The sequence below is a fragment of the Corvus moneduloides genome, chromosome 7, assembly GCF_009650955.1.
Source record: "Corvus moneduloides isolate bCorMon1 chromosome 7, bCorMon1.pri, whole genome shotgun sequence".
NCBI classification, from domain to species: domain Eukaryota; kingdom Metazoa; phylum Chordata; class Aves; order Passeriformes; family Corvidae; genus Corvus; species Corvus moneduloides.
Window position 1 is genome coordinate 37677048 of NC_045482.1, and position 15068 is coordinate 37692115.

Genomic DNA, 15068 nt, shown 5'->3' on the forward strand with positions numbered 1-15068 from the left:
ACGAAGCAGGAGAATTTCACGTGGATGAGATTCTGCAGCTCTATTTATAATTAAATTGGGATTATTTTTTTCACTCCACCCTGTTTTCCCCACCCTGCTTTTCCGAGCCTTTGAAGAGAGGCCAGATGGCTGCAAAGGCTGTCACAGCTCTCCTGGCTCTGGAGTGATTCCAGGGTCAGGGATTGCTGCCAGCTCAGGGAAATTTATCAAATAGGGACAGAAGATGATCACAACAACAAAATCGCTGCTTCTCGTGGAGATGCCACTCATTTGCTAAAGTTTTTTATTCTGAACGGCCGTAAAAATGGAGAAAGAGACTGGTTTGGGCCCATTTACACCTAGGTGTAAATCCAGCCCTAACTGGATTAAAGTTCACCCTGGTTTATCAATATGGCTCCCTGTGATCATCACCTGGATGCTTTTCCTCCTATCCTGCAGGAAACTCCCGTGGCTCTTCATTTTTCATGGACAAGACATTCCCTTTTCCTTCAGTTTCAGTGCTGGTTGGATAAATCCTGGCTGTTCCTGTTCTTTAGGAATGGACAGAATCCCACTAAATGATATATTAGGTTTTGAAGTGGGGCCTAGTGCTTAAGGTTCGACTTTGTTTTCAACAAATCTGCTTCCTTCGAGGTTATTTGGTGTAAAATTCAATGTGTACCTCTAAAAACACAACATTTCTGGCTGCCAGCAAACACCTCCCAGTCTGTCGTGGATTAAATATGTTTAAGGCGCGCAATTTTTCCGAAATATTGGAAAAATGGGAAGGCTGGTGAGTTCCCTTGGATGGGAGATGTTTGCAAGGGGGAAATTGGGCCCTTCCAAGCCTTAGCCTGGCAATAAATGAACATTTTCCCTTGCTTGATATTGACTTTTTGGAGGGCACGTTCATCTCATTAGGAATAACTCCGATGATAATTCCTCCTTTTCCTTTGGAATATTTTCTGTTGAGGTTTGTGCAGCAGTTAATTAATTTTCTTGTCTCTGGCTATTGATTACTCAGATTATTTGGATGAATCTGCTCTTGGCTCAGCTGGCCCAGCCCTTTCCGTGCCTTATCTCTTGTCTTTGCCTCAGTTCTCTGCCCCTTTTTTGTCTCCAAATTTGGTTTTTATTCTTAAGGGCTTCAGCTCTAAACCCCTCACGGCTGAGGTAACTTTTTGACCCCGTTCTTGATAACAGCAGCAACCCTCAGCAGATGGAGAACTTTATCTTTCCCCAGCACTTTGTGGTGTTTATGCAGTGGCTGATAAGAGCTGCAGGAATTCTGCTTCTGCTCCAGTATCTCCTCACTCTGTTCCAGGCAAAATTGGTATTTTTATGCTTAGATGGCTGCAAAAAGCAAGATATACACTAATTTTTAAAATTCTAGGTGTCCTGTGAGGAAAAGCAGAAATTTTTATTCTCTCCTTGGCCAATGAGGTTTTTTTTTTATTAATTTTTTTAAATTCTAGATTCATACTTTGTCCTGTGAGGAAAAGTTGAGGTTTTTATCCTTTTCTTGGCCAATGAGTTTCTTTCTTTGTTAATTTTTAAAATTCTAGGTTCGTACTTTGTGTGAAGAGAAGTCGAGTTTTTTATTCTTTTCTTGGCCAATGAGTTTCTTTCTTTGCCCCAAAATCCTTCCTGCCACAGTTATTTCTTGTGGCAGTGCAGTTGGCTGTGACTTGAGTTCTTTGGAATAGGCTAATGAATATTTTCATGGGATTTTTGCTTTCAGGACTGTTCTAAACCCACTAGATGAGCTGGAGACCCCAAATAGGTTTCATCCTATAGGTTTTATTATTCATCCTGCTGCAGGTTTTCCTAGGGAGCACTGAGGGGTGGATGTGGAGTTGGTGCTTTGCTTGCTGCGGGGTAGTAATTGCTCTGTTTAAGTGGCTGAATTTGGTAAATGGAATTTTTCCTTCTTCATAAAATATGCAGGAATTTGTGATTTGCCTGGACGTGTCCAAGGCCAGGTTGGACTGGGCTTGGAGCAACCTGGGATAGTGGAATGGGATGAGCTTTAAGGTCCCTCCCTACCCAAATTCCACGATTTACAGGACAAGCCTAGAGGAGGAAAGTCCCAATTCTTTCCCAGTCCTGTGGGTTGAGCTCCAGACTCGCCCTGTTGTGTTTTCCTAACAACATCCTTGGAATTACTGCCTTTCCAACCTGCAATCCACCCTTTGAGGCCGTAATAAAGAATTCAGATTAAAGGGCAGGCTCACACACACAACTCCTGGGGTGCAATTGGAGGAGGGGCTGGTGCCCCGCTGAATTCCGAGCTGTGGAACATCCGAAGGGTTTTTCACAGCGACGTGGCAATGCAGGAGGTGACATATGGCTAAAAACTGGGAATTAGGATCGTGCTCTTGGCTTCTTCTTGCACCCTTTTGGATCAGCAGATCAGGCTGGATCCCTCCCCGCAGCTGGGAGGATTTGAGGGTCACTCAGCATTTAAACACATCCTGAATAATTCTGGCCTTGTTGTTGTACTTAACCTCTATTCTTATTCTTTATTGAAAACTTCATCATCCTTTATCTCCTTGGGATGTACCTCGTTACTTTCATTAAAAATGACCTTAAGCAACTGAGGATTTTGGGAGATGATTTTGGAAAGGCAGTAATTCCAAGGATGATGTTAGGAAAACACAACAGGGTGAGTTCGGAGCTCAACCCACAGACTTGGGACAAACTGGGGAGTTTCTTCCTCTAGGCTTGTCCTACAAATCATGGAATTTGGGTTGGGAGGGACCTTAAAGCTCATCCAGTCCCATTCCACCCCTGCCGTGGGGAGATGATGGGCAGGGATGAGAGACAGGGCAGGGGGAATCAACATCTTAATGATAGAGGATATTTTAAAAGGTGGAATTCTATTCCCTCAGAGGCAGAGGAAGGGATCAGATGCACAATTTTCCAAGCTGTTCCCTCCAGCTGCTGCATCCACTTCTTTGTAGGCGTTGCAACATTTCTTTGGGAATGTTTAAAATACTCCTGAAAGCACTGAGGAGGTTTTGCTGGAGCAGCATCCCTTTATCTTGATGATTAAACAGCACCTGAGAACTGCTCAGGAATGTTGGCTCCGGTTTTTGTCCCTTTTCAATCCCCAAAGCCCATTCCTGGTGGATAAGTGAGAGCCCAGAATTGCAGCATAAAGTTCTCTTGTTTCAAAAGGTTGTTGAACCTCTTTTTTTTTCCTCCTCTAATAAAGTTTTATTGCTTCCTCTGTCTTTGCCTGGCATTGTGGAAGGGGGAGCTTTCCACGGGCTGGGTCATTTTGTTCTGTAGAATCCTTCAGGCCTAAAAAAAGCCTAAAAAAACCTAAAAAAAGCCTTAAAGATCTAAAATTTTGCTTCAAATTTGCTCTAAAATTCAGCTCGCTTTTGATATTCTCCACGAATTAATTTGTCCTGACCCTCGTGTCCATGGTTTTGTTTCGTTGGCCCATGGATCCAGCCCATCCTGCCTTTCTCTTCCCCATTTTCCCTCCTCTGTCACCCCACAGTGCTCACCTCTAATTTTCAGTGCAGGAATAATTCAAGAGCGTTCAAGGATGTTCTTTTTGAGCCTTTTGGTGTTTGGGGGATTGCATCCAGTAGCTCACACTCAAAATTTTGCTCCGGGCTGACATTTGGGATTGAAGATTTTGAATTTGGAAATGTTTCAGGGCTCGTTTTGTTTTGTTTATGTGCAGCTGTAAATCCTGGAAGGAAAGAACTGGTTTCATGTTTGTGTTAAATCCTGAATAATCCATTTACCACCTGAGAGGGATCACAACAAAAGGAATGAGCTCAGAGTTGCTCTGAAACTCTTGATTTCTCATATTCCCAGAAAATATTTGGAGGAATTGCTTGGCCTCCCTGAGAGATTGAATCCTGGAGGATTTATTCCCAACCAGCAATTTCTGAAAGTCACTTAACCCCTCACAAAATTGTATTTCTGACCTGGGGATAATGGGTGTAATTAATGAAAATCAATAGAGTTAACAGAAGGAAATTTAATGTATTATTAACAATCATGAAAATTTTAATTTTCCCTTCAGGTTAGGTATAAAGCCTGATTAGTCTGGAGTATAGGACTTATAAATCAATATTTGTGGGTGTATTTCTCCCCCCTTGCACTTTGCTTTCCCCTTGATTTCAGGATTTCTAGGAACAAAAAAATGCAGAGAAGACACGAGAGGTGAAGAAAATCAACTTCATGGAAAAGTTTTCAATTTTCCAGCTTGGGAAAAGAAATGGGAATGTGGGAGAGGGCAGTGAAAGCGCAGGAAGGGTGGAGGGAGGAGGCTCCTTGTGCAGGGACCACAAATGCCAGAGGTTCCAAACAAAGAGCAGGAAGCACTTTAAAAAAGGGAAGTGTTTGGACTTTGCCATTTACTGCGGAATGTTGGGATTTGGGGATGTTGGCATTCCCAGGATCCAGCGGTGTGGCTCTGGAAGGGTTCAAACCCTATTTGGAATAACCTCTGGACAGCTCAATTAACCGAGCCAGGTAATTAAACACCAAGATCTGCTCACTGTCTGTATCCCAGGAATTTCAGATTCTTGGGAAGAGGAGGAATTATCACTGTAACGAGCTATTTTTCCATGGATTTGCTCACTGCTGGGCACTTTTGGGTGGAAAAAAGAGCTCCTGACACAGGGCAGAACCACCTCGCAGGCAAACAGCACTTCCACCTTCCCAGGGAAGAGTCCTGGCTGGAAAAACCTTTGGAAAATGTATTTTCTAATGGGAGAACATCAAGTTGAAAATCCACTCTCATCCATTCAGGGTGAGTAGTATCACACAACTTGAAATATTTAGGTGTTGTCAGGTTTTTCATTAATAAAATCAACCCAAATCCTTGGACTCCTCCAAAAGGGAATGGCCTGAATTTCCTGAATTTTATATTTTTTTCCCCTTTTCCTATGAAATTTGCAAGTGCTGAGGGAAATGTGTGTAGCCTGGTGAGCACAGACCTGAAAAGGTAGTAATAATAATAATAACAATAATAATAATAACAATATTAATAATTTTATTTAAAATAATTTTAAAGGGTGTGTATCATTTTTGCTATAAGGGACTGCAGCGTTTTTAGGCACAGCATAAAAAGAATGAATCAAAAAAATAGTAAAACCAGCAGAATAATAATAAAAGCAACAAAAGAATAACAGAATAATAAGAAATAGGAGCTATTTAAAATATAAATGGAAAAACAATGGAAAGAAATAGAAAGTAAAGAAAATAATAAAAATTATCAGAAAATAATAGAAAAATCCTACAAAAATAATAGAAAATAATACCTATTTTATTATATAATATTTTCTATTTATATTTTTCTCATATAATTTAATACTATGATATAATTTATATCATCTATAATAAAATAATTTAAAAATTATAAAATAATAAACAGAATAATAATTTTAAAAAATTATCTGTCTCTAATTTGTCAAATTAAACCTGGCACTGTATAAAGTGAATAAATCTCCCCACCCAGAGGAATTCTTATTAGTAATTAATAAGACTTAATTAAGGATCTGGCAGTGTCTTTTGGGCAGATAAATTCTCAAAGAGACTTCATTTATTGCTCTTCTAATTGAGTGAAAAACCCTTTAAATTCAGATTAGAAATCCCTTGCTGTGGTTTGCTTTTATTATTAATTATTATTATTATTTTATTTTTAAATTTTATTATTATTAATATTTATATATTCTTTTTTTATTGCCTTGGCTGAGAGGAATAAATTGCCAGAGTTTTGGAAGCTCTGAGAAATTCCAGGCAGGAATATCCAGGAGCTAAAGGTGAAGAAGAAATAAAGATGATTTAAGTGGGAGTAGCCTTAGGGGGCTTGGAAAATAGGATGGAAGAGCTGGGATGGGTCCGGAACAGGAAAATTGGATCACTTGAGTTATAAAACTCCCACGTAAACTCCTCTGAAAAGTGGGAAAATTCAACTTCCTCAGTAGCATCCTGCTGGAGAGATAAGGAATTAAAATAGACCCAGCTGGGAGTGGGAACGTGGGTCTGGGAGTGGGAACATGTGTCAGGGAATGGGAACGTGGGTCTGGGAATGTGTGTCAGGAAAAGGGAATATTTGTCCCAGAGCAACCCAGGGTGCTTTCCTTTAGGAGCAGGCCCGTGGATCCCAGCACAGCAGCAGCCCCTGGGAGGTTTGAGGAGGAGAGGAATTCCCAGGAATCACGAACAGCTCTCAGCATTAGATCTGTTCCTGCTATAGATTTTTTCCTTCCAATATTCTAAGTTGAGGATCACGCTTTGGTGAAAAACATCAGGAAAAAATGCCATGAAATGCTGTTTGTCCTGGAAAATGATGAAAACCCCCAAAATTACGGATGGATTGTTTTCCTGAATCCTGGGAATGTTTCCTTGGCCTCTCTAATATTAAATACTCAACTTTTAGCAAATAAATCCAGTGGAAAATCACAGAGCCATGGAATGGCCTGAGGTGGAAGGGACCTTAAAATGTGATTTTCTTCCAGCTGCTGGAAGAAGTGATGTGATCCCAGTCCTGGAGCATGGATATTTATGGAGAGAAACTGTACAAAACCGATTTTTTTCTGAAATAATTTTAATTAAGTGATATTATATTTATTTATTAATGATTAACACCAATTTGTATCCATAATTCTGGAAGCTCTGAGCTTCTGCTCCCGAAACCTGAGCCGTAGAGGAAGAAAACTGTTGCTGTGCATGTGGCTGTAGCCACAGCCACCGATACGCAGCGCCACAAGTCCTGGTGGAAAGGCACGGATTTGTAACATCTCCGTAGTCGTGGCGAGTGCCCACAGGCCTTTGCAATCTTAATTTGGTTACTTGATGTTGGTTAGTTCATGTTTCCCCTCCCCGTTTTACGTATTGAGCACTGAATATGTAAATCCTCTGTTTGCTTATGTATGAGTTCTAGAACGTTCTCCCTGACTTGACACCCCGTTTGATCTGCCAAAATATGGGTAAGGATCTAGTATTGATATCCATATTAGATGGACAAAGACTCTCTAACAGTTTAGAGTTAGAAAGTGTATGCTTATTCCAGTGCCGGGCAACTGCGCAGGATAATTCCCTGATATGCAGTGCAAAGATACAAGCAAGCACAGAGCTTATTTATCTACAGAAATTATGAATATCCGAAATACAAATGCATATTTATAACATTAACACCTCCCATTCTCCGCTTCGTATGGAAGTGAGCTTAAATGTCATTAAGCATGCGTAGTGTGTGCTCTGAATTGAGTTGGTGGTCTTTTATTTGGGGAGTGGTCCCAAATGGATAAAGTAAAACTTGTCCTCCTCATTTTAAACTTTTCGCCTTTCTGAATTTTAACAATACTAATCATTTTGGTGACCTCCCAATTTCCTCTTGCATGACTTTTGGATCAGTTCTCACATAGGGAGGAAATTGGTAATTGTCCTTGTTCCTTAGACCAACTTATCAATGTTTCTGTTTCCCATTCTAAGCTCAGCTAAGCAAACATAGAAGTGACAGTCAATCAATTATTCAGTAATCAGTTGCTCGCATCTTGAAATCTCATTTCAGGTCCAGCTCTTCTTAACTATTAACCTTTAATTAATTCTAGCCATGCCTAAACTCACTTCTATTTTAACTAAATTCAGCACAGCTAACTTTCTAACTAAATCTTTGGAGTTTCTTTTAAAATTCTGTGTTTCACATTGGCTTCCTGTTGTGGACCCCTCCTAAGTGTTACTCCTGCTGGTTGCTCCGTTGTTGTTCCCACCCCCTCTGCTTTTCCTCATTGGCTGTTCCCCTCAGCTCCGCCCTATTTTTTCCCCGAGTGTAAAACCCCTGGACCTTCTCTTGATCTTGGTTCTTTGTCCCTGGATCCTTCACCTGCTCCCTGAATAAATCAAGCTTGTGGAACCCATACGAGGGACCCCCTCCTGCTTCTTTATCTCCACCAACGTGCCTGCCATCATGGCTTGGGGCTAACTCCTTAGGAAGAGGAGCTCGTCCCCTAGAGTTGTCAGATGCCAAGTTGTCTTTCAGCAAGACACAGCTGGACCTCCGGGCTAACCCCTGGCTCGGCATCTCAAGTGGTGCCCGAACAGGGACCTTTGCTAGAAGGTGCCCTAAGAGGCACCTTGGCATTTTTACCGAGTGCCCGCTGTTTGGGTGGCTGCTTTCTTCTGCTGCAGCAGGCTGCGTTCTAGTCAGTGGTGCTCCAGGAGGGGGCTGGCAGTCTCTTGGTAGAGACTGGTCCAAGGCGGAGGACGCCGGTGGCAGATTTTATTTCCTGGGACCCTCTGTGTGTGTTCAGAGATGTCTCATCAAGTGTGGTAAGTCAGATTCCCGGGGGGTGGGGAATTTAGACAAGCTAGGGGCTCCCTGGACATTATCTTTTGCATTTCTCGTTTGAAAATCTGAGCCTTAGAGGAGGAAAACAGCGCAGGATGTGGGGTTTGGAGTTGAACATATGATACAAAAATAAGATGTAAATGTCAGCAGAGCCTTCGTGGCCCTGGGAAAGGAGTTTTTCTTGTCCCTCCCTTTGGAATGAGGGCAGATCCCTCTCCCTGGGAGACTTGTGCCAACCCCAAAGGGAGGCAGGAAAAGCAGAGCCCTGCTCTCCGCTGCTTCCAGCCCTCGGGATTAGGGTGCTGGAATTAAATGGGAATTAGGGTGATGATTAGGGTGCCCCCTCACGCTCCTGGGCTTGGATGGGGCAGCACTTCCGTAATTTTTAAAGCATTTTACGCCCAGCCCTGGAGCCGTTTTGTGTTCTGAGCTGCGTGAGGAATTCAGCCAGATTTTGTTAGAATTAAAGTTGGTTTTCCTTTTTTCATCCCCTTTTCATCCTCAACTTTTGCAGAGTTCTGGTGCCTCTGGACAGAGGAATTCCTTCCAAAGGAATCCTGCAGCACTCTAAAATAAACGTTTCTTGGATTTATTCTGTCAGATCTAGGAAGGTTTTCCTAAAAGCCACCACCAAAATCCCTCTCAGCATCAGCTCAGCTCCCCCTGAGCTGGCAAACACAGGAGCGAAAAGTGCAGACAGGGAAAAGTTCTCTTGGCTTGGGAAGGGGATTTTCCTCAGCTCTTCTCCGTTAGTGGCCGTGTCTCCAGGAGGAAAACATCCCTCTGGAATTTAGGAAGCCACATTTGAATGATCCGTGGCTGGATTTGAGATTCCAAAGAGAAAACTGGGGGGGAAATGCGCAATTCGGGCTCATCCAGTGCAAGACCCTTTGAGAATCTTCCTCAGCTCAGGCAGAGCAACAGGAATTCCTCAAACCACCGGATCAGTTTTCAGTGGATGAGAAATGTGGACAAGGGGGTTTTGTGCACAGAACATTTTCCCGAGGTGTGATCAGTGCCACTCTCATTAATTTTCTGCTCAAAACCGGTTCTGTCACGCTGCTGGTGATGCTCTGGAGGAGGTGTGCTGTGGATCCATAGGGAAAGAGCCTGCAAGGGTATTTCAATGGCAGTTGGAGAGTTATTCCTGTAGGAAATGTTGGATTGACTGGACAGCAGTCAGGATTTCCCTCTTGCCCTGCCTCCATCACATTTGTGATGCTGCTGAGTCCTTTTAATAAACAGAAACATGCTTTAAATCATCAAGACAGAACCTGGAGAAGTTATCTCCTTTTAAATACATATACGTAAAACTATAGATATTTTCTGCTTTTAAAGTTACATTTTCAATCAGGACTTCAATTCAGCCACATTTATTCCTTAAAAAGTGGGAATTCCCAGGGCTTGAAATCACTTGAGGAGCTTCAGGACAAAAGTTCCTTCTCTGTGGGTTCAATATTTAGACCCCACAGGTCACAACTGAGCTTTAAATTCATTTATTCAGCAGCAGCTCCCTGGCTGAGGTGTGGGAGCACTGGGAAGTGCTGGTGTCCCTCTGGAAGCACTCGCAGCCATTCCTGGTGCATTCCAGGAGGTGATGCTGTTCGGGATTCCAGGGATTTCCTTGGAGCCAGGAGCTGGTGTAAACATGAGGCAGAGATTGCATCAGACAAGGAGCAGTGGGAGAAATTTCACACCTTCAACCTTGCCAGGAGTGACTCTGCGTGGGGCTTTTCTGCAATTCCAGTGCAATTCCTGCCCTAAACTGGTGGCAGAAGGACCTTTTGGTGGACCTGGAGTGTTCCAGTGATATCAGAGGCCTTTTCCAGCTTGAATATTCCACGGTTCTTGACTGTTTCCTTATTTTTGGGAAAGTGATGGTAAAAGATTGGCTCTGGTGTTGTGGTGTTGTAGGAATCCCGTGGGTTTGGTGAAGAGTTCTGCTCCAGCAAGGGAAAGGACGTTTTGTTTGGACCCTGATAGCCAAATAAAACCAGACAAGTGTAATTTCCCTTTTCTCCCTCTCCTTTCAGCACAAAATGTGGGCTTGCATCGGCACAGATACATCCCAAACCCTTCGTGACTTGGGAAATCTGAATAAAACCAGAGGAAAGGACAGGGAACTGATTTTTTTCATCCATTATTGTTCCTAAAAGCTGGACAAACCCCCCAAGGTCACTAGGTAACAACCACAAGTGAAGAAGGGGAAGGGTGATGTCGGTGAACTCGCTGCAGACATCAGAATTGGGTTCAAAAAGCAGCTTTTCAGGTTTAGGAGCTCAGCTCTTGTCCCTTAAATCTGAATTGCAGCTGAACGTGAGGCTCGTGAGGAACGTTCTGTGTGATGCAGAACCTTTGGATTTCCCTGATCCAAGGGGCCGCTTCAGGCTCCAGCAGATTTTGGCGGATTTAGGATTTGAAGTCGATCTGCCTGCCAGACACTCCCAGTAAATCTTTCCTGTGTGGGTCTTGATCTTAAAATTGAACATGAAAGGGAACATAATATTCCTTGGACAAGTGGGAATCGTGTAGGTTCTTGTTGGTGTTGTCTGGAATGAGAAATGGAATTCCGTGGCATCTGTACCTGTGTGCACTGGGCAGTGTTAAAAATAGGATTTCACTTGGAAAGGCAGGCAGTAAAACCCAGGGATGTTTCTGAGGTTAAATGCCTGAAAACTTCCTTTTTCCATGTAATAATAATTAATGCATAGAAGTATACGGAATTTTCTTGATTTTTTTTGAGCAGTGTTGTTTCGTCCCACCTTTTTCCTGTTGAAGAATAGGTCTGGAGTGTGCAGGAGTATCTGGAGTACTGCTGAATATGAACAACGTGGCAGGATTAAAGAGATTTTTTATTGAATGTGGTCTGGAGCTAAACTTGGAGAAGAAAACCACGGAAAATCAGAATTTTCTCCCCTATTGGGTACTCACTCATGTCACCCTCACTGGTTACTAATAGTCAGATCCACTGAGGTATTTAATGAAATATTCTCTAAATTTAATGTTGTTTTACCAAGTCTCAAGGAAAGAAAAAATGCTGCTGATCCCTGTAATCTCTTTTCTCCAGAGCCACGTTAAATCCCAATTTCCAGCCTTGAACAGGTGAGAGATTTAAATCAGTTGCAGGTGACGGATAAAAGCTGTTCCAAACTCAACTTTTGGCCATGCAGAACTTTGGCAAAGTGCAGCTCTTTGAGGAAATGGAAAACTGGCAAGAAGGGAATCAGAAATTCAATCTCATTATTGGATTTTTAGACAAAATAAATAATTTTCCACATGGGGAAAATCCATCCATCCATCCATCCATCCATCCACGATGGGGGATTCTGAATTTTAACCTAAATGTCAGTTTGGGCTGTGAAAGGAATAATGCACTTTCCATTCCGTGTTTTCTCCTCGCATATCCTTCCCTCCAGTGGTACTTCTCAGGTTTATCGTGTTCATCAGGGATTATTTTCTTTCTGAAATCATGGCAGTTGTGTGTTTGGTGGAGTCCCAGACACCTCCAGTCTCCAGCCCTTTACCTCACACCTCCCGTGCCAACTTCATCCCCCGAGCTAAATGATGTTGTGCTTGACTTTTACAAGATCTCAGATAAAGAACTCTGTAATTTCTTATAATTAAAGCCAAATTTGGACTCTGGGTGCAGATAAAGGAAATGTGTGGTGTTTAAAGATCCAGTTTGATGCTGTCAGTGTCACTCCTTGGAAAGATGTCTGCCAGTGTTGTGTAAAATGCATTTTTCTGGGGTGTTCTGTGCTGATAATAACATGCTGGGAGGCAAAAAGTGAAAAAATAGAGGCTTAGCTCAGCAGGGAAGAAAAGGTAAAACTTCCATAACAAATAGCTTTAAATTTGCAGATCTGCAATAATTTTTGAGGGGTTTAATTTATCAAAATATTCACTTCTCCCCCCCTTTTTATTTTTAATGTGTCTGCTCGTTTCCTAAAGAAAATTATGATTTTTTTTTTTTTTTTTTTCTTTCTCCCTCCACTTCTTCATTCCCTGGCTTTGACAGGAATTAAATGGTCTCCAGGGGAAAACCTGAGAATGGGGGAGCTCTTTTTTTGCCCTTTTAGCCGAGTTGGATTTCCTCTGTGGCCTTTGGGATCTGACGTGGGGCTGTCAGGTGTTGGGTTGTAGCTTTTCAGCCCTGAACATAAAATACCTTTTCTGCCTGTGCTGGTGGAACTCCCGTGTCCTGAAGATTAACGAGCTCCACAGAAGTGTTTGCAATTATCTAATAGCACCTGAAAATTGCTCACTGAAGGACAGCAGGAAGTTCCATTTGCATTCTGTATCTGCTGTTCGATCTTCTAATCCTCCACCGAGCCCGCCAGGAAAAACAATGTTGACAGACTTGAAGTTTATTAAAATCAGGAGTCCGGGATTGCTGCTTCCGACTTTTCCATCACGCCCTGCGAGATTCCGAGCTGCTGGAAGATATTAATTAGTTGAGCCATTGTGTTCCTGGTTGTTTGCTTGAAATGGGTTTTAGTCACAGGTTTTTTATAGCAGCAGCCCTTCCCTCTTGGATTGCCTTCCCTCCCCCAGGAAAGCTGCAGCTCCCTGTTTATAGAAGTTAATCTTCTATGTTGTGACAGTTTCCCCCTTCATTAATGAGAGCTCCTAATTGGGTCTAATGAAACATTTACTCATTCTTCTAGATAATATTATCTGCAAGCACACCAAAGATAAGGCACCGGGAGGAAAATAAGCTTTTGAAAGATTCTGGGTGAGCTGTGAAAGCCATTTTGGGGCCAATATTTTCTTATTTGATTTGAGGACGCCCTCGTGGTGCAGCTGTGTAACCAAGCCCATGGCAAACAACATCCATTATTTATTGGCCTGCTTGGCAAACAAGGACACCTTTGACTGCATCAAATTGGGAGGTCGATTTACCGAGCCTTCCCTCAGCCACAGAGTTGTTTTTTGTAGTTATATTCCCTAAAATTTTCCATTCGGCACGAGGGAAAGCGATAGGAATTTGGGGGAGGGGAGCAGGAGAGAGCCTGGATCTGCAGCAAACTGGCACAAGTGGAATTGTGCCTTTTATTTGCTGTCCAGGTGCTTCAGATCCAGTTACAACCCAGCCTCCCCATAAAGGCAGAGTTTCCTTAAGCTAGCAGCAGATACAGGACAAGGAGAGAAGTTTTGGAAATGTTGGAATGGTTCAATTCCCTCCCTTCCTGCAGAGTCACATGGAAATAATTAAAAGCTGCTTGAAAGACACTGAAATGTTGTGAAATTCTTGATTGAAACTGGGTTGCTTGAGATATTCCAAGGGTATACATGACCCAGGCCAGGCTGGAGGGGCTTGGAGCAAGTGGAAGGGAGGTGGAACTGGATGAGCTTTAAAGTCCCTTCCAACCCAAACCCTGCCGGAATTCCCAGATAAACACAGTTATTTGCAAAGGATCCAGGAAGGAGGGTGGTGACTTGAGGCACAAAAAAGACTCTTCTCATCTTGTTGCCATCACTCGAGCCAGTAGGGATTAAGGAGCCCTCTTGGAGTCAGGAAAACTGGATCCCTGATGGTGCAGGGACACAAGGACGAAGTAATTAGGACCAGGAATGCGCGGCTCTGGAAATTGCAGCCTACTTGGAATTCCAGGAGTCGCGTTAACCCCACACATTGGGGAGGACCTGTTTGTTCATCAGCCTCTAATTGGGAGGCTGAAGGTTTGGCTTTGCTCTCTCAGGTTCCCTCGCTGCTGATTTGTGCTTCTGTTTTGGGCATAACTCCTGTGGAAAGTTGGGATATCTCTGGAATATTCACTCAGGTGGTGCAGCCTGGTCCCGCCCAGGTCATTGCCTGAGTAATGGTTTTCCTGGAGGAAACTCATCTCAGGGATGGACTGAGCCTCATTCCTTCCCTTTTTGTCTTTTATTTGTCTTTTATGGCACTGGAATATCCCAGGAAGGAGGGGATTTCAATTTCTGCAGTGCCAGAGCACTCAGTAAGAGCCGTGTTGTGTACTTCAAGTGCTGCTTTGGCTATTTCGTTATGAAAACCTAATTTTTATTTTAATTGAATGCTAATTCATTTCTTCAAAACAGAATTCTGATGATCTTTTGCTGTTTATTCTCCACAGATCCTTCTGCTTAATCCTTCTGTAGATCCTGGGCTGCAGCCAGAAGAAATCTGGACCATCCTATGGAAAACACTGTTGGAAGTCCACAGGGAGCAGAGGTAAGCTGTGACTTTGGAATATCTCCTGAAATATGTCCATAAAGCCAGGATTTAATAAGCAGATCTTTAGCAGGAGGGTTAAATTCACAATAAAATTCACAACTCCTGAAATTCTGTTGTTTGCTTGGCTGGCAAAACCACCTCCACTGGAAAAGGAAAAATACAATCCCAAAACCCAGGGAAAAGAGGGAAATTCCTTGATTTCTCTGCTGTGGTGCTGAGCACCATTTTCAGCTTGGGCAGGGTGTGCCTGGAAATTTGGAAGGAATGCCTTTGGCTCTGGTTTGGCAGGAGCCTCCACTCCAGCTTGTTTGTCCTGCTGGGAATTTGCATGGGAGGAGCGAGGCTAATTGTGCTTTTTAATATCAGAGCCAGGCTCTGGGGTCACTGGAATTTGCCACAATTCCCTGTGTTTGTCTGGAGGTGTGGAAATCTAAATATCAAGCGGAGCAAAATGTTCAGCTCTTCTCTCTCTAAAGCCTTGGCACAGCACCCAGGGGGGCCTAAATAAATGTATTTTTGGGTATTTGCATCTCATCCTTCTGGACTTTCCACCCTGCCCTTCTCCAAAAC

At 42.9% G+C, this 15068-nt stretch overlaps 1 protein-coding gene across 3 annotated transcripts in view; it reads left to right on the plus strand.

The window, feature by feature from the left end:
• LYPD6B (LY6/PLAUR domain containing 6B) overlaps nt 1-15068 on the plus strand; it is a 44882-nt gene that overhangs the window by 24631 nt on the left and 5183 nt on the right. The window contains exons 1-2 of one of the 3 annotated variants that reach the window (XM_032115069.1): nt 13990-14085; nt 14398-14495. Coding sequence is in view for 1 of the 3 variants with exons in the window: in XM_032115066.1 (XP_031970957.1) it covers nt 14125-14262; nt 14398-14495 (236 nt within the window). In the remaining 2 variants the exon portion in view is untranslated. The other 2 variants (XM_032115066.1, XM_032115067.1) reach the window with 2 other exon arrangements.